The sequence below is a fragment of the Vipera ursinii genome (assembly GCF_947247035.1).
Source record: "Vipera ursinii genome assembly, chromosome: 4".
NCBI lineage: Eukaryota > Metazoa > Chordata > Lepidosauria > Squamata > Viperidae > Vipera > Vipera ursinii.
In genome coordinates, this window is record NC_139514.1 from 107,331,633 (window position 1) to 107,349,638 (window position 18,006).

An 18,006-nucleotide genomic window follows, 5' to 3' on the forward strand; every position below is an offset into this window, starting at 1 on the left:
ATTATGCTTAGTGAGTGAACATGTTTGCAGCCTGTCTCTCTATATATCCTAGGGCAAACTGCATGGAAGCCCCACTGAAAGAGGAAGTCATCCAGGGTTAGGCTTAGGGCCCCCAATAAGTCTGGCCCCCAAACCAACATCAAGAGTTTTATTTTGGGATCCAATTTTAGACAGCCCTAATTCTAACCCCAAAAGGGACGCGGTGGCTCAGGTCTGCAACCCGCGGCTCCGGAGCCGCATGCGGCTCTTTCAGCCGTCTCCTGTGGCTCCCAGTCCTCTGCTATGCGTAGTCCAAAAAAAAAGTGGGACTAAAAAAGTTCAACCAATCAATTCAAATATGCAGGGTAGGTGCATATCTTGCCTTGGCTCCACTCTTCAGTCAAACCCTGTTCTGCACATGCGTTCATGTACGCACATGAGCACACATTTTTTGAGGCTCCCAGTTTTTCCTTTTCTGAGGGAACCGGTTCCGAGTGGCTCTTTCACTGTTTCAGGTTGCTGACCCCTGGTTTAGCCAATCACTGCAATTCTTAAGTTAGTAACAGGGTTGTTAAGTGAATTTGGCTTCCCCATTGACTTAGCTTGTCAGAAGGTCGCAAAAGGGGATCACGTGACCTCAGGACATTACCACTGTCAAAAATAAACCAGTTGTCAAGCATCTGAATATAAATCACCTGGCCACGGGGATGCTGCAACGGTCGTGTGAGAGATGGCCTTAAGTCACTTTTCTCAGTGTCACTGTAACTTTGAACAGTCACTAAATGAAGTAAGTTTAGTGGATTACCTGTGTATATTATGGGTGATTATGCACTGCATGCCAAATAATTGGCTCTGTGATCATTCAACATATCAGGTCAGGAGCAACTGTTATATGTCAGATCAAGCTGCTGTTCTTAACAGTAAATCTGGCAGTTACTCATAACTCTGAGTCTTTTCATGAGGAGGGGGAAGCAACAGCAACCATTTCCATGGTCTCAGGCCCAGGTATGGAAGAAAGAGGCGGTTATGAGAAAAGGAGATTTTGTGTTTATGATGAAAAAAAAGAGGAAATTTTGACTCTGGTTTTGTCAATTACGGTAGATAGATTTATCGTTAGAGAAATGGGTAAAGGTAAAGGTAAAGGTTCCCCCGCACATGCGTGCTAGTCGTTTCCGACTCTAGGGGCCGGTGCTCATCTCCGTTTCAAAGCCAAAGAGCCAGCGCTTGTCCGAGGATGTCTCCGTGGTCATGTGGCCGGCATGACTAGACGCCAAAGGCGTACGGAATGCCGTTACCTTCCCACTGTAGTGGTCCCTATTTTTCTACTTGCATTTTTACGTGCTTTCGAACTGCTAGGTTGGCAGAAGCTGGGACGAGTAACAGGCGCTCACTCTGTTACGCGGCACTCGGGATTCGACCCGCCAAACTGCCGACCTTCCGATCGACAAGCTCAGCGTCCTAACCCACTGAGCCACCGCGTCCCTTTTAGAGAAATGGGTAGTTATATACTAATGCGTAACAGCAAAAAGTTGAGGCTGGAGTGTTCTTGTACTGTGCTAAAGAGAGTCGGAAATCAACGTCTTTTCTTTTTTTCCTTGCATCTCACATTTTCTTTGCCCCCCCTCCTTCCCTCTAATTTCTTATTTCTATTTTTCTTTCTATTTTATATATGAAATAAACAAAAACTTGAGAAAGGAAAGGATACAGGGGGAACTTCCGCGACCGTGGCAGCTCTTTCTCAGGTCGTGTGAGGCCAGCTCTTCAACCCCATCTCTGAGGCTTCAGGAAGAGGCCTTGGGGTGGTGGCCACTGCAGGCACATGGAAAACGTACAGGTAGTCCTCGACTTACAACAGTTCCATTTAGTGACTGTTCCAAGGTTACAATGGCACTGAAAAATGTGACTTATGATGGTTTTTTTTTAACAACCACTGCAGCCTTCCCATGGTCACCTGATCAAAATTTAGATGCTGGGCAACGGACTCATGTTTGTGATGGGTTTTTCACAACTTGCAACCATTGCGGCATCCCCATGGTCACCTGATCAAAACGCAAACGCTTGGCAACCGAGTCGGATTTATGACGGTCGCAACGTTCCCCAGGTCACGTGATCCCCTTTTTGCAACCTTCTCACAAACAAAAAAGTCAATGGGGGGAAGAGCCAGATTGACTTAACAAGCCTGTTATTGACTGTCGTGATTCATTTAACAACCGTGGCAAGCAAGGCCGTAAAATAGGAGAAAACTCACGTAGCAAAGATCTCAACGACAGAAATTTGGGGCTCAGTTGTGGTCGTAAGTCGAGGACTACCTGGTATTTTATTCCTTCCCCCCTAGTGCAGGGGTAGGCAACCTCGGCTCTTTTATGACTCATGGACTTCAACTCCCAGAATTCCTGAGCCAGCCAAGCTGGCTCAGGAATTCTGGGAGTTGAAGTCCATGAGTCATAAAAGAGCCGAGGTTGCCTACCCCTGCCCTAGTGCGACAGGAACTCCACCGGGCCCGGCCGAAGGAGGCCCGGCTGCCTAAGGAAGGAGCTGCTCGACTAGGCTCCGTTCCTAAGGGGGGGGTTTTCACGGTGGGGTCGGCGGACGGACCCAGATGGCCGGCCGGGCAGAAGAGCCGCTCGCCTCGACCGCAGCCGGGGCGGGGGTCGCTAAGAAGAGGCGCCGCCGGGCCTCGCCTTCCGCAAAGGGCGCCGAGACTCGCCCGGGGAGCGGAGAGAAACCCCTTCGGCGGGCCGAGAAACCTCTCCCGTGGCCTCGCCGAAGCTCCGCGGCCTCCGCGGCCATGGCAACCGCCGCGCCCCGCCCTCGAAAGGTCACGTGGGCGGGGCGTCCCCCTCCGCGCAGTCGCAGAGCAGCCGACTCCTCCCTTCCCCCCCCCTTTTGACGGGCCGCGGCTGCCTGTCATCGCCGCCGGCGCGGGGCCTTCCGGGCGGTGGCCGAGCGAGACGGGGCCGGGCCGGGCGGAGGAGCGCCTGGGGCGAAGGCGGCCATGGGTCCCGGCGAAAGCGCGGCGGCGGCGGCGGCGGGCCCTCCGGGCCGCGAGCAACTGCTGCTGCTCTCGGGGGCCGCGCTGGCGGAGCGCTACCGGCGCATTTACACGGCGGCGGCGCTGAGCGAGCGCGAGCAGGCCGCGCACCTGGCCGGCAGGTAGGCGGGAGGGTCGCTGAGGGCGGAGAGGCCGGAGGAAGCGCTCGTTGGGCTGGCCCGCCTCGCCTCGCCTCGCCCAGCCGGTTGCTCCGAGGGCTCCCGGTGCCAGCCGTGCAGCAGCCCCGGTGGAGACGCCCCTGGGCTGAGACGCGGCTTTCCCCTTCTGAGGAGCCGCGGCTCTTCCGCGAGGGGCCCGAGGGCCCGGAGGAGAAAGGCCTCTGGCGGGCCCCCCTCGTTCTTCCCGCCCCCCCTTACGCCTCTTCCCCTCCCCTCTCTTCCTCTCCTTTTCCATCCTCCCCATCTCCCCTCCTTCCTCCTCTCCTCTTCCTCCTCCCCTCCCCTCTCCTCTTCCCCTCCCCTCCTTCTCCCCCTCTCCTCCTCCTCCTCCTCCTCCTCCTCCTCCCTTTCCCTCCTTTTCCATTCACCCCATCTTCCTCCTCTCCTCTTCCTCCTCCCCTCCCCTCTCCTCTTCCCCTCCCCTCCTTCTCCCCCTCTCCTCCTCCTCCTCTTCCCTTTCCTCCCTTTTCCATTCACCCCCCCTCCTTTCTCTTCCCCTTCCCCCCTCTCCTCTTCCCCTCCCCTTCCTCTTCCCCCCTCCTCTTCCCTTCCCCTCCTTCTCCCCCTCTCCTCTTCCTCCTCCCTTTTCCTCCTTTTCCCTCCTCCCCCCTCCTTTCTCTTCCCCTTCCCCCCTCTCCTCTTCCCCTCCCCTTCCTCTTCCCCCCTCCTCTTCCCTTCCCCTCCTTCTCCCCCTCTCCTCTTCCTCCTCCCTTTCCCTCCTTTTCCATCCACCCCATCTCCCCTCCTTTCTCTTCCCCTTCCCCCCTCTCCTCTTCCCCTCCCCTTCCTCTTCCCCCCTCCTCTTCCCTTCCCCTCCTTCTCCCCCTCTCCTCTTCCTCCTCCCTTTTCCTCCTTTTCCCTCCTCCCCATCTCCCCTCCTTTCTCTTCCCCTTCCCCCCTCTCCTCTTCCCCTCCCCTTCCTCTTCCCCCTCCTCTTCCCTTCCCCTCCTTCTCCCCCTCTCCTCTTCCTCCTCCCTTTCCCTCCTTTTCCATCCACCCCATCTCCCCTCCTTTCTCTTCCCCTTCCCCCCTCTCCTCTTCCCCTCCCCTTCCTCTTCCCCCCTCCTCTTCCCTTCCCCTCCTTCTCCCCCTCTCCTCTTCCTCCTCCCTTTCCCTCCTTTTCCCTCCTCCCCATCTCCCCTCCTTTCTCTTCCCCTTCCCCCCTCTCCTCTTCCCCTCCCCTTCCTCTTCCCCCCTCCTCTTCCCTTCCCCTCCTTCTCCCCCTCTCCTCTTCCACCTCCCTTTCCCTCCTTTTCCCTCCTCCCCATCTCCCCTCCTTTCTCTTCCCCTTCCCCCCTCTCCTCTTCCCCTCCCCTCTCTTCTTCCCCTACCCTCCTTCTCCCCCTCTCCTCTTCCTCCTCCTCCTCCCTTTCCCTCCCTTTCCATCCTCCCCATCTCTCCCCCTTCCTCCTCCCCCCTCTCCTCCTCTCCCCCTCCCTTCCTCCTCCTCCCTTTCCCTCCTCTTCCCTCCTCCCCATCTCCCCTCTTTTTTTTCCTCCCCCCCTCCTCCCTCTTCTTCATTTCCTTCTGAGGGGTCAGTGGGCATCCTGGGTGGAGAGGAGCGTCCCTCGGTGGTGCTTTTCCGGGCCCCTCTGGGGTCCCATGCAAGAATTTCACAGCTGTCTCCTTGCCTGCGCTGCTGCTGCAGCTCATCCCCGTCTCCTCCATTGGGGAGCCATTTGGGTACCCCGAGCTCTTTGCCATTCCCGGGTCTGTTTCTAGTTTCCATGACGGACACCTTTGCTGTCCTGTTTACCGACTGCATTTTGAGTCGGGAAGGAAAGGCGGGGGGGATAAATGTGTGGGTACACCCAAGACGTTCTTGTGAATTGCTCTGTTGCACTGATGCGGTTACCTAATTTGGGTAATGAAACGTCTGCAAGAAAACAACCAAGTTTGGAGAGCACCAAGGACCCCTAATTGTTCTCTCTCTTTACTATAATTTTACTACATCCTCTTCTGCGGAATAGATGTGACAGCTGAGTTGTGAAAAGTAGTAAACTTCGTTCTTTAAATTGGACTGATGCACAAAGAAAAGGTGATAGCGTCATCCTGATGCGATTGCCTTTTTTTTTCCTGCTAGGAGCTTTCTATTCAGACTCTCAGTAGCCATTTCGTGCTTATGATTTAAGCTTCGGTTGTCATGAAAATATGCAAGGGAGGCATTGTTTGACCCACTAAGTTGCATGCCCCCAAATTGGCCATGTCACCATAATAAGGTTTTTAGTATGGCAAGTGAATGATGTTATGAATGATGATGATGAGTGGCAAGCCATTCAAATGGAATAAAATAAATAATTATCATCATAAAATAAAATTGCAAACCCACATAAAACTTATGCCCAAAGGATTAATATACCAGTTGTTTGTCAGTGCAGAAATGTGGGTGCTCTCTTAACTTGATTTTCTTTAGAATCATTTTGCATTTGTCAGCAATTACTTTTTATTATGTTTCAAAAGATGCTTACTTGAAAGTGTTTTTACTTTGTTATTCAGTTGAAAAATTCTCCTACTATGATTTACCAAGATTAGGAAGAAGGCAGAGATGAATATTTTTTTTCCAAATGTTGCAGACATCAGATATCTTCAAATGCCCGGATCAGCAACATATTGTGGAGAATTAGCATATTTTAATTACGATTACTACAGATGTTTAAACTGATTCTGAGTAGCTGTTTGATTATGGACTTTTGTATGCTATCATGAATCTTTTGAGAGTTGATGACATGTAAGGGCAAGAAATAAATAACGTGCATTGGCTGCTTGAAGTATATATGGTTGCACGTTCTGAGAGATTTGCTGATCAAAGTACTTCAAACCATTTGTAATTATGTTAATGGAATCTCTTTTTAAAGGAGCTAAGCAATTAAAATGTAAACATTCTTGGAGGTGACTGTATTTTGTCTTCTGGGTTAGCAATGACCTCACCCACATTGTAGAAAAGGGGGAAGATCTTGCAAAGGCAGCATTTTAACTTGTAAATGATATTGGGCTAAGTATTTTCTACTCGTTATTTTATGTGTTTCAGTCAGAATTGATGTTCATCCTTCACGTCCTATAATTTAGTCTCACAGTCTTGTTCAACAGATGTTTTGGGGAAAAATGGGGGAATCAGCCTAGGATTTTGGAGTCAAGATTTCTGTTCATTATATATATCTTGGTACTTCGTTTATCCATTAATGTAGTAAGATAGGAAATCTTCTATCTTCTTGGGCCCTTTGCCACTCATTTCCCATATTCATGCAGATATTCTAGTCCTGTGATATTTTGCATTCTCTTTTCTTGGCTCTGAGAAGTCACTTACACTCAAGTTAACCCTATCTATTTTAAATAAATATATATATATATTGGCCTTTCTTTACAACAATTCTAAGCATAACTTATGCAATATGAGCCTCGCTAAATTGAGTGATGTTCCCAAATAAAAACAGGAGCGTTGCAGCATCTGCTTGCAGATCAGTTTCTATCAGATTTAGCTTTTTAAGAAGTATGCTTTGTAAATACGCATCTATATCACAGACTAACATTTCAGGGACTAGTTTTATGGAATGCCCACGTGGGTTTACACTTGACATCAGTTTCTTCCACAGCAACTGTTATATTATGGGAAAAAAATCTTTTAGCATCTTAAAGTTGTAAAGAATGAATACAGGCAGGAATGAATTTGAGAAACAAGACCTATTCAAAAATCCAGATTTCAAACTATTCTGAGTATTTTACTTCCAATCCACTTAAAAATTCTTCTGAAAGTTACAAATATCTCAGTGCAATGAATTATTTTATAGTGAAATATTGAGCCTAAATATTATAAGTACTATGGATATTTGCACATACTCTGCCTCCGTTTGCGGTGGCTAAGTCTATAAAGAGCTAGCAAGTATAGTTCTCTGGGTTTTAATCAACCCCAACCAGTACGTAATTTTGAAATTTACTACTGCAGACGTTAACTGTGTGTTCTTTGGAAGGAATTTATTTAGTAAAATTTTGTTTGTGTATATATATATATATATATATATATATATATATATATATATATATATATATATATATATATATATATATATAAAATAGAGCATTTTTAATGATTTACTTCATTGTGATTGCTAATAAGGGACAGACACTATGATGTTAAATGTATAGTTTGGCATCCCATTCTTCACCCCCCACACGGTTAGAATCATATAAGAAAAGAAGAGAGAAACGCATCCTTTTGTCTCACCACTTGTTACCTTCTGCAAGTTGAGAAGCATCTGATTTGAGGAATGCTCCCTGCGTAAATTAGCATGGGAAGATCTCCTCTTTGTAGCTGTGAAAGAGAAAAGAACTGGTTATTTATCCATTTATGTATATTTGTTTCCCGTCGTTCCTCCAAGAGCCTGCATAGACTGTACTCCTTATACTGCTTTCCCCTTGTAACTGTTTTAGCATCTCACTCATGAGAAAGATTAGGCCAAGAGCTCTGGTAGTCCACCAATTGAGCCCCATGGCTGGCTGTGGATTTGACCTGTACTCCAAGGAAGTAATCAGGGCCTCTTTAATATCAAAGAGAAAGAAAGAAAGAAAAGTATAGTTGGTAGAAAAGGTGGAAGTTTTCCGAATATATATTCCGAATATATAATTGGAATGACAAAAGTTTTGAAAGAAATGCTGAAATTCTTATTTATATTATGAATCGTGAAGATGGGATGCGAACTCTCCTCTCCATGGCAACTGCCTACTAAGGATGGGAAATGAATTTAAAGTATTTTACCTGGCAAAGAGGGCTGTCTCTTCCTTTTGACTTCTAACAAGGTTCTAGTCCCTGACACCTCTGGCTTCTTCAGAAGTTGTCAGAAGAGTGAAATTCATGGAAAAGATGGCACAGGGAGTTTATTATTATTATTTTTTAATCCCTCTTTTATAAGTTCACCCAAGGCAGCAAGCGCGCATAATATTCCTTCCTCCTCCTGTTTTCTAACTCTTATTTTTTCTGAATGGGTTAAACCCATTCAGGAAGTGTTTCTACAGTTTTAGCATCCCTACGGCATGAACTAAGCGTGACTTAATCTGCTTGGTCTTTTGTGAGCTTTGCACAGCAGGGTGTCTTCTGCCACCCTAGCAGATACTAAGGTAAGAGAAGCACCATTTAGCTCAGCTGTGGACCATGGATTCTCCCCCCAGCCAGCATCAGGCTGTTCCTCTTTAGAGGAATTTACCACCCATCCTTCAGATTAAAAAAAAGAAAGAAAGAACTTCAGCTGCTTTCTGCCACTTCTTCCTTAAATCCCCTGAGGGTGTGAAAAATCTGAAACTTTATACAATGTGAGAATGACCTTGAAAGACAGGGGAAGAGAGGAAATGGTCAGACAAGGGGGGGAGCCCCCCCCCCAGTAGCTCAGCAGTCAGAGAAGGAAACCTAGGGAGGACCTGCTTTGATCAGGTGCTTAAAAATGGCGGCATGAATGTTGGGTACTTTCAGGCTTGCCAAGATTCTGTTTATGTAACCTTACAGTGAAGTAGAGTTATCTCACCTGTTTGCATTTCCTGTCTGGGGTTTACCCAGGAAGGTTGACAAAATGTATGTGCAAAAGTGTACCTAGCGATTGCAGCCGTGTTTATAAAAGGTTGCCTAAAAACGTTGATACCGCCTTGGTTAAAGCAGAGACTTTTAGTGGGCAACTTGGTGAATTATCCAGAGCATCCCTTTGCCCCCCCCCCCTTTATACTTCCCAGAGAGGAAAGACCCTCCTCTGAGATGGGGTAATCCTGAGAGAAAATCTCTGTGCTCGTCTCCCCCCCTCCCCATCATGTTTTTAGCATGTCTGGAGAGCAGAAGGAACCCGTGGTGGTCCAGCTTGTCTTCTGGATACCTTCTGCAAATAGCAGCAACTGCTCTCAGTAGCACCTTCATACACCCTCCTGTTGCATTGCCCTAAGGCAGACGTAGGCAACCTTGGCTCTTTTATGACTTGTGGACTTCAATTCCCAGCATTCCTGAGTCAGCATGGGGGAACTATGGCCCCTTCATGACTCGTGGACTTCAACTCCCAGAATTCCTGAGCCAGCATGGCTCAGCTTGGAAACCTCTCCCTTTCCCCTCAGCACGGCTGGCTCAGGAATTCTGGGAGTTGAAGTCCACGAGTCATAAAGCGGCCTAGGCCTAGGCCAGGGGTAGGCAACCTTGGCTCTTTTATGACTTGTGGACTTCAACTCCCAGCATTCCTGTCAGCATGGGGGAACTATGGCCCCTTCATGACTCGTGAACTTCAACTCCCAGAATTCCTGAGCCAGTATGGCTCAGCTTGGAAACCTCTCCCTTTCCCCTCAGCACGGCTGGCTCAGGAATTCTGGGAGTCCACAAATCCTAAAAGAACCGAGGTTGCCTACCCCCTGCCTCTAAGGGCAAGGTATACTTTCAAACCTTTTACATTTATTTTAATGAAAACTGAATAATTGCCTTAGCCCCCCTCAGAATCTTCTACATTCTGTCATATACGGTAATATATGTGGGTATATGCATAATTCTGTATTTATGTATGTATTTTATTTCTGTCATGTTTATGTAGTGTATATCTGAAGTGGTGACTCTTTGAGAGCTGTAGGCAACGAAATTTCCTTTTAATGTATGCCGATTAATGACAATAAAGTTATTATTCTATTCTATTTTATTTGCAAGAAAGCTGGTCAGCCTGATAATAAAAGAGTGAGTGGCTGTCAATGAGCTAAAGGGGGTCTGGGTAAACAAGTATTGTGAAAATGTTTCCCTTCATCTAACATTATCAAGCGCAGGAAAAATCTCCTCTGGCTGGCATGCATCGTTGTTGTTGCTCAGTGGCTAAGTTGTGTCTGACTCTTGATAGCCCTATGGACCACAAAATATGCCAGGCCTTCCTGTCCTCCCCTGTCTCCTGGAGTTTGTCCAAATTCATCTTCATTCAGTTGAGGACCCCATCTAACCATTTCATCCTCTCTCGTCCCCTTCTCTTTTTGCCTTCCATCATTCCCAACCTCAGGGTCTTTTCTTCCAATGAGTCCGCTCTTCTCATTTGGTAGCCCAAATATTTGAGCTTCAGCTTCAGTATCTGTCCTTCCAAAGGACAGTCAGAGTTGATTTCCTTTAGGATTGACTATTTTTTTCATTAAGAAAACCAAGATTCATTAAGAAAACCAAGATATTAATAAAACTAAAACTAAACTAAAGATCATGGCATCCGGCCCTCTCAATTCCTGGCAAATAGATGGGGAAGAAATGGAGGTAGTGACAGATTTTATTTTCCTGGGCTCCAACATCACCGCAGATGGGGAGTGCAGCCAAGAAATTAAAAGACGCTTGCTCCTGGGGAGGAAAGCCATAGCAAATCTAGACAGCACACTAAAAAGCAGAGACATCACCCTGCCAACAAAAGTGTGTATAGTCAAGGCTATGGTCTTCCCAGTTGCAATGTATGGCAGTGAAAGTTGGACCACAAGAAAGGTTGAGCGCCAAAGAATTGAGGCCTTTGAACTATGCTGCTGGAGAAGACTCCTGCGAGTCCCTTGGACTGCAAAGCGATCAAACCGGTCAGTCCTAGAGAAGATCAACCCTGACTGCTCTTTAGAAGGCCAGATCCTGAAGCTAAAACTCAAATACTTTGGCCACCTAATGAGAAGGAAGGACTCACTGGAGAAGAGCTTAATGGTGGGAAAGGTTGAGGGCAAGAGAAGAAGGGGACGACAGAGAATGAGGTGGCTGGATGGAGTCACTGAAGCAGTAGGCGTGAGCTTAAATGGACTCCAGAAGATGGTAGAGGACAGGAAGGCCTGGAGGAACGTTGTCCATGGGGACGTGATGGGTCGGACACGACTAACTTAACATTTTTTTTCTTTCACCAACCATTTTCCCCTCTGTTTTCTTTCATTTAATTTACCAATTTTACTTCCCCCCCCTCGCCTTGAAAATAGTCAACCAACCACTGGGTGACACTAAGAGTTGAGGGGAATCTGTCTTGGCTGCCATTGATTGGTTATGTGCATTTCCATAGGTTCAGTGCAGACACTATTGTTGGAAAACTGGAGTTTGAAAAATGGATTTAGCTGATGGTTGAAAGTCCCCTAGAAACATAAGTAATGAGGAAGCAAACGGAACCTCTCCGAGAACAGCAGCCACCAGGAATTTCTTACCAGATAAACTCCAGAAGGACATTTGGCCCCTTCTTCTGCATTCATGGAGCTAGTCTTCTGGAATGTGAGGATAAGTGAAAGCCAGCCTCTTTGTGAAGATGGATTGTTGGCTGTGCTCAGTAAAACACAGCACCATCTTGAACTGGATCTAGGCACAAAGATGACATTAATGAGGGGCTAAATCCACCTTCCTAAGGATCCTTGGTGGAATTCTAAAGCCAAACCTTGGTTTTTCATGGTCCTGCCTTCCTATAAATGGGCCCCACAAGGGAGGCTGTTTGGGAAGATGAAAGCTGGTTTCCATTTATTCAGGCTTCTCAGTATGGGGACAATTTAAGACGGGTAGGCAACCTTGGCTCTTTTATGACTCGTGGACTTCAACTCCCAGAATTCCTGAGCCAGCATGGCTCAGCATGGAAACCTCTCCCTTTCCCCTCAGCATGGCTGGCTCAGGAATTCTGGGAGTTGAAGTCCACGAGTTATAAAAGAGCCAAAGTTGCCTACCCCTTATTTAAGAGATGCTTTGGAGACATTGTTGTGCCACAGACTAGGGATTTGTAATTTATTAATCAAATGCTTACACTAAGCCAATACCATCTGTTAGGGCATAAATATAAAAAGGTACAATATGTTTTAGAGATGGGACATAACTCAGTATTGATGATACACTGATAATTTCCAAGGTAGATAAATCATGTACCATTATAAACAATGGAAAGACCATGAAACAGAAAAGAAAATTTTACTCCGTGATAAAATGTGGTGGATGTGCTAAAAACTCAAAAGTACCGCAAAGAAAATTTTGGAAACTAAATTTGAAATGAAATCACATCTCTTTTTATTAGACATAATCCTATTTAGAAATCAAATAAGTTTTTTTAAAAAATTTTTTTTGTTTATTTTGTTTTCCTTCTTTGTTTCATTAATAAGCACAAACAATAATAATAATAATAATAATTATTATTATTATTATTATTATTCAATGCTATATGAATACCATTGTCTTCAAATAATCAAATATGCTAATTATGTTTTACAATAGTACAATGCAACCAATTAAAAGGGAAAAAATCATAACATTTTTGTCTATTTTTTCTCTTTCTCCCCACAATCACTTCTGAAAGAAGAACTAATCAGGAGCCCTGAAGAAAAGGGCCTCTTCTTGAACCAAAGTACTGTATTAGCCAAAGCAGGTCCATCCACCTCTTCTCTTAATGCCTGCAAACTCTTCTTTATTACCTTATCTCCTGAGTTTAATCAGCAGGGTTTTTTATTATTCATTTTACTAATCTCAGAAGGATAGAAGGCTGAGTCAACTTTGAGCTGGTCAGGATCGAACTCCCAGCTGTGGGCAGAATTCACCTGCAATACTGGATTCTAACCACTGCCCGTACATTGTCCTATAAGATAGGAACACATGGGAAAGAATATGTGATTGGTTTTTAATTCCAGCAAGATATTTTAAATAGACAAATATATTTAAATTTCATTAGCATTTAATGAAATCTCAGCAATTGTTATAACAGTCATCAGGACAATTGCTGTGGCCTATGTCTGTCCGTTCTTTAAGACTGTTAATATGGGAGACAAGAATGACTTGGTACACTGCCAAACTATTGGCTAAATTGTAGTGACATGACATTGAATCCTAAAGTGATCAGTACGAGAAAAAGGGAAAATGAATGTCCTCTTTTCTACATTGGCAGAATTTTTTTTTTATTTTTTTATTTTAATTCCATTTATATCCCGCCCTTCTCCGAAGACTCAGGGCGGCTTACAAGCCTAGCAGTAGAAATGAGTTCTTTACTGTTTATATTTGAATACCTGCAAATGCAATCAACCACTTAATGTATAAGGGTAGAATATATAAACATATTTTCTTGTTCTGCTAAAATATATCCCTTTAAAGAACTGTAAATTCATACCTCTAATTAGCACCTAGCTATTGTGTCCAAGCATTTTTTTAAAGCAAGAAACAGCCCACGCAGAAGGATGGCTGTTTCTGGAATGATGGGAAGTATCATGGGTTTTAAGCATACAGTTGACTTTAGGTTAACTAACAAAATAACAGAGTTGGAAAGGGACCTTGGAGGTCTTCTAGTCCAACCCCTTGCTCAATTATGAGAATCTATACCATTTCAGACAAATTCAAATTGAAAAAGTTGGCAAGACCAGGATAAAAATTGATGTTTGTAGTCAGTAATGAGAGTTAAGTGTAGTTTAATGACAGGAATTAAGGAAGGAAGAAAAAAACAGTAAGATTACAAATGAAGCATAGCATATTGCGAACAACAACAAAAATAAATGAATTTTTAAAAATACAAAAGAAATCCAAGGCTATAAAAGTGTATAAAAATGCTGTGTTACCTAACTGATAAATAAAAAATACAATTTATTCTTATAAAATAGCTTACTAAGATTCTGAAATGCTGACTTTATTGTTGTTAAAACTGAGCTGGTTAAGACATAATATTAAATGGGTATAGTAACATATAAAGGAATGAACAAAAGTGGCTATGATTCTGCTTATGAGGTCTCAAGAGTGGGAAGTTGTATGTTACTGTACAGTTCCTGTGTGCACTGAAAGTAGTTGTGTACATTTCATGATATTTCTGGACACTGCAACTGCTAAAAGGTGAAACCCAAGTTTTCTAAAGTACAGTGACAAAAGATGAAGGAAACTGTGCACACTTGTTTAGACTTCCATCAGCGTGCAAATGGAGATAAGTGTCCATAAATCAGCATTCTAGATTAACATCCTTGGATGATTTCTCAAGGATGCCAAAAATGAAATCCTGAGAAACTTCCAATACATGGATCTAGTTTATGCTGAAAGCCATCAGCTTTTGCACAATGGTGATGTAAGGCAGAGGTAATTTTATGTTAGCCTACAGTATAATGTCAAGGGCATTATCTCTGAAGGAAAGGCCAAGGGCATAAGAGATCTCCTCATAATCCCAGAGATGTAGAAAAAATGACTGCTAGAACGCTGGATCAGATTTACTGCTTTGCTATGGAAGAATTAATGTATATGTGAATTGGGCCCTGGACGTGGAAATCGGTTGGAGATGGAGAGCTTTGAATTTGGTTCATGACATTGGTGGGCTCTGGAAGCCATTAAATCCAATGAGCTCTTGTGGGGTGGTTTTCAAGTGAAATAATGTGTATTTAACCTTCTTTTTAATAGGTGCAAAAAACTGCTGAACAAGAAAAAGCTAAAACGGAAGCAAAAAAGTAAATTGAAAATGAGAGCACGGAACAAGGTACATTTTTTTTCCTATTTGTTTCTCTATTTGTATTTCGGGAAGGAATTAAAAAGTATATCAATCATTTGATGGAATCCAAAATATTTGCTACACTTCACGTTGGAATTCTATAATTGCTAATGTAGCAATTCCCAACTTCTTCCTTTATGTGAATCATCAAGTTTTATAGATAACATGTAACCCCTGTAAGACGTGTTGCCTGTGGCCATTGTGCTGCTTGTGGATATCCCCCTCGGGCATTTAAAACTCTTAAAAGTAAATCCAAGTTACTTATTTGATAGCGGAGATATCGTAATTACAAATACACTTGAGAGAGAGGATGGGTGGAGAGAAAAAAAGGCTGAGACATCATGAGGACCCAGATTGTTGGGGGCAATAAGCTGACTTTGTAATAATGCCGCTTGGGGTGTGTGTGAAAGCCCTAATAAGCAAGCATATGCATAGAATGAAGGCTACTGCTATGTTTGTAAGCCGCCCTGAGTCTTCGGAGAAGGGCGGGATATAAATGGAATTAAAATAAAAAAATAAAATAAAAATGAGAACACTGATCCTCACAAGATTTTGATTTCCTATCTCACAGAATCTTGCATTTTTTTTTATCTTTTTGAAACGGGGCTTCTTGGGACCCCTACTAGAAATAGCATAGATTAATATAGGTAAGGTAAGATAAGATAAGATAAGATAAGATTTTTTTTTAATTTTAATTCCATTTATATCCCGCCCTTCTCCAAAGACAGGGCGGCTTACAAGCTTAGCAGTAGCCTTCATTCTATGTATATGCCTGCTTATTAGGGCTTTCACACACCCCCCAAGCGGCATTATTACAAAGTCAGCTTATTGCCCCCAACAATCTGGGTCCTCATTTTACCTACCTCGGAAGGATGGAAGGCTGAGTCAACCTTGAGCCTGGTGGGAGGAGAACCTGCACTAATTGCAGGCAGCTGGTGTTACTTAAGGAGGCATTAGCCCACTGCTCCACCAAAGCTCTTATAGATAAGATAAGATAAGATAAGGTAAGATAAGATAAGATAAGATAAGATAAGATAAGATAAGATAAGATAAGATAAGATAGCCTTTATTGTCATTTTTACTGTGAACATACTGGCACACATTAAAAATGAAATTCTGTTGCTTGCTCTAAAAAAAAAGTATATATCAACTCATACACGTATATAACACATATATACATATGTATATACATATATACCTAAGATTTGTCCCATGTTTGGGGCCTAGCAAGGTAATCTAAATACTTAACAAACACTTAACACATATCTCCCTTGCTTCTCAGCTAACAAAGCGAGAAAGAGCCAGTGGCCTAAAGGTTAGAACAATTGCCTAAGGTGCAATCGGCCCAGGTTGGAATCTCAGAAGGGTATGGCTGACTGATGAGAACAAATAAGTTTGAAATGCATATCAGTCTCCCTTTAATTCTTTGTTAGCAAAACCAAAAAAATGTACACAAATATGAGCTGTCACTGCTGTGACTACTGCCTGTTGATGGCCTTGGGTTAGGCTGAAACAGGAAATAAGATTTGTCCCATATTTGGGGCCTAGCAAGGTAATCTAAATACTTAACAAACATTTAACATATATATCTACATACGGTATATCTACATATATACATATTTCTGTATGTATGTATGTATGTATGTATGTATGTGGTTTATTGAGTCAGCACATTGCCCCCAATAATCTGGGTCCTCATTTTACCGAGCTCGGAAGGATGGAAGGCTGAGTAAACCTTGAGCTGGTCAGGATCAAACGCCAGGCTGTGAGCAGAGTTTTTCCTGCAATACTGCATTCTAACCATTGCTCCACCACGGCTCCCATGTGTGCTTAAGAGGCCCTTTGCAGAATCTCCTATTATTCTAATATTCCAAGAGTTTCATCCTAGAATGTTTGGTGCAATCCAAGGTCAAAGCAGGCTGATTCCAAGTGTTCTGGAATGAAGTCTGAAAGCGGTGAAGTCTGTGGAGGAACAGTATAAGAGAGGAGGTGTTCTTTATCGGACTCCTTAAAGGAGTGGAGACTTTTAAATAATCCATTAAAAGGAGTGCTGCAATCACTTACGCTCAGAAAGTGGTGAGGGTCCAAGCATATAACCCCTGGAACAAGCTAGGATGACATTTTACTAGGCTGAGAATGATGGCTATCGTCTCCAGATTTTTTTTTTTAAAAAGCCCAAATGTGATATTTCTTTTTTACAAAAGTAATCTTCTTTACTTGTTGTTGTTGTTAGTTGTGAAGTTGTGTCCGACCCATCGCGACCCCATGAACAACATTCCTCCAGGAGGTCCTTTTGGTACTGTCCATGGGTTTTCATGGCAAAGACACTGGAGTGGGTTGCCATTTCCTTCTCCAGTGGATCACGTTTTGTCAGAACTCTCTGCTATGACCTTTCCGTCTTGGGTGGCCCTGCACGGCATAGCTCATAGCTTCATTGAATTACGCAAGCCCCTTCGCCACGACAAGGCAGTAATCCATCTTCGTTACTACATATCCATAATTTTTTCAGAGTGTTATTTTTTTTCCTTTTGAAATGTCTGGCCCAGGAGATGGGAATCCCTTGTGTTCTTGATGACTCTGCTCCAGGGGTCTTCAAACGTGGCCCTTTTATGACTTGTGGACTTCAACTCCCAGAATTCTGGGAGTTGAACTCCACAAGTCATAAAAGGGCCACATTTGAAGACTCCCTGCTCTACCCTTTGTAGAATAGTGGCCCGAATGACACGCAGTTGCTGGCGCCTTCATTTCAGAGCTACTTGTGGTACAGTGGGGTACAGTGGGGACTGCAGAGACATTCAGGGTATATGAGTAGTGTTAACACTATTCTGGGATTATGCAATACTTCAGAGGGGTTTATTTTGAAGCTATTTTGTTCCGTAGCTATTCTTACAGTAGCCTTGCAGTCTTCATGTCAGTCTTTAATTCTTACAGATAGTAGAGGCTAAGAAGGATGGTGAAGCCTACAATCCCTTCGTTCAGTGGTTCTCAGCCTTTTCTTCACCATGGGCCCCCTTAAAATACCTTTTATGGCCACAGACTCCCAAAACTTAATTCAAGATTTAAATCATAACTTTTCTTTAAGCCTTTGCAGACCCTCTGTGGTGACATTGCAGCCCCGCCCCCCGCCCGGGGATCCCCAGACCACAAGCTGAGAACCACTGACTTGGTTCATGTTAAAAGTGAAATTTAAGGATTTCCTGATTTTCTCCTTAATCTCTGAGTTAGCATTTCTGTATTCCACCGTATAATGTAAAATATGTAGAATGAAGACGTGTTACCCAGCTGCAAATAATTGGTGCTTCTCATGTCAAAGTGTTCAGAAGCTGCATCTGTCTTGCTATTTCGTGCTCTACCTTTATCTATATTGTAATAATTGCAGCAGGGACATTGAATTTAAAGCAAC

The 18,006-nt window shown here is 44.1% G+C and overlaps 1 protein-coding gene across 1 annotated transcript in view; it reads left to right on the forward strand.

The window, feature by feature from the left end:
• The first annotated feature begins 2,880 nt into the window (after positions 1 to 2,880).
• MYCBP2 (MYC binding protein 2) overlaps positions 2,881 to 18,006 on the forward strand; it is a 150,102-nt gene continuing 134,976 nt past the window's right edge. Inside the window, 2 exon segments of the mRNA XM_083362364.1 lie at positions 2,881 to 3,132; positions 14,516 to 14,591. Coding sequence (XP_083218490.1) covers positions 2,975 to 3,132; positions 14,516 to 14,591 — 234 coding nt within the window. The 5' untranslated portion in view covers positions 2,881 to 2,974.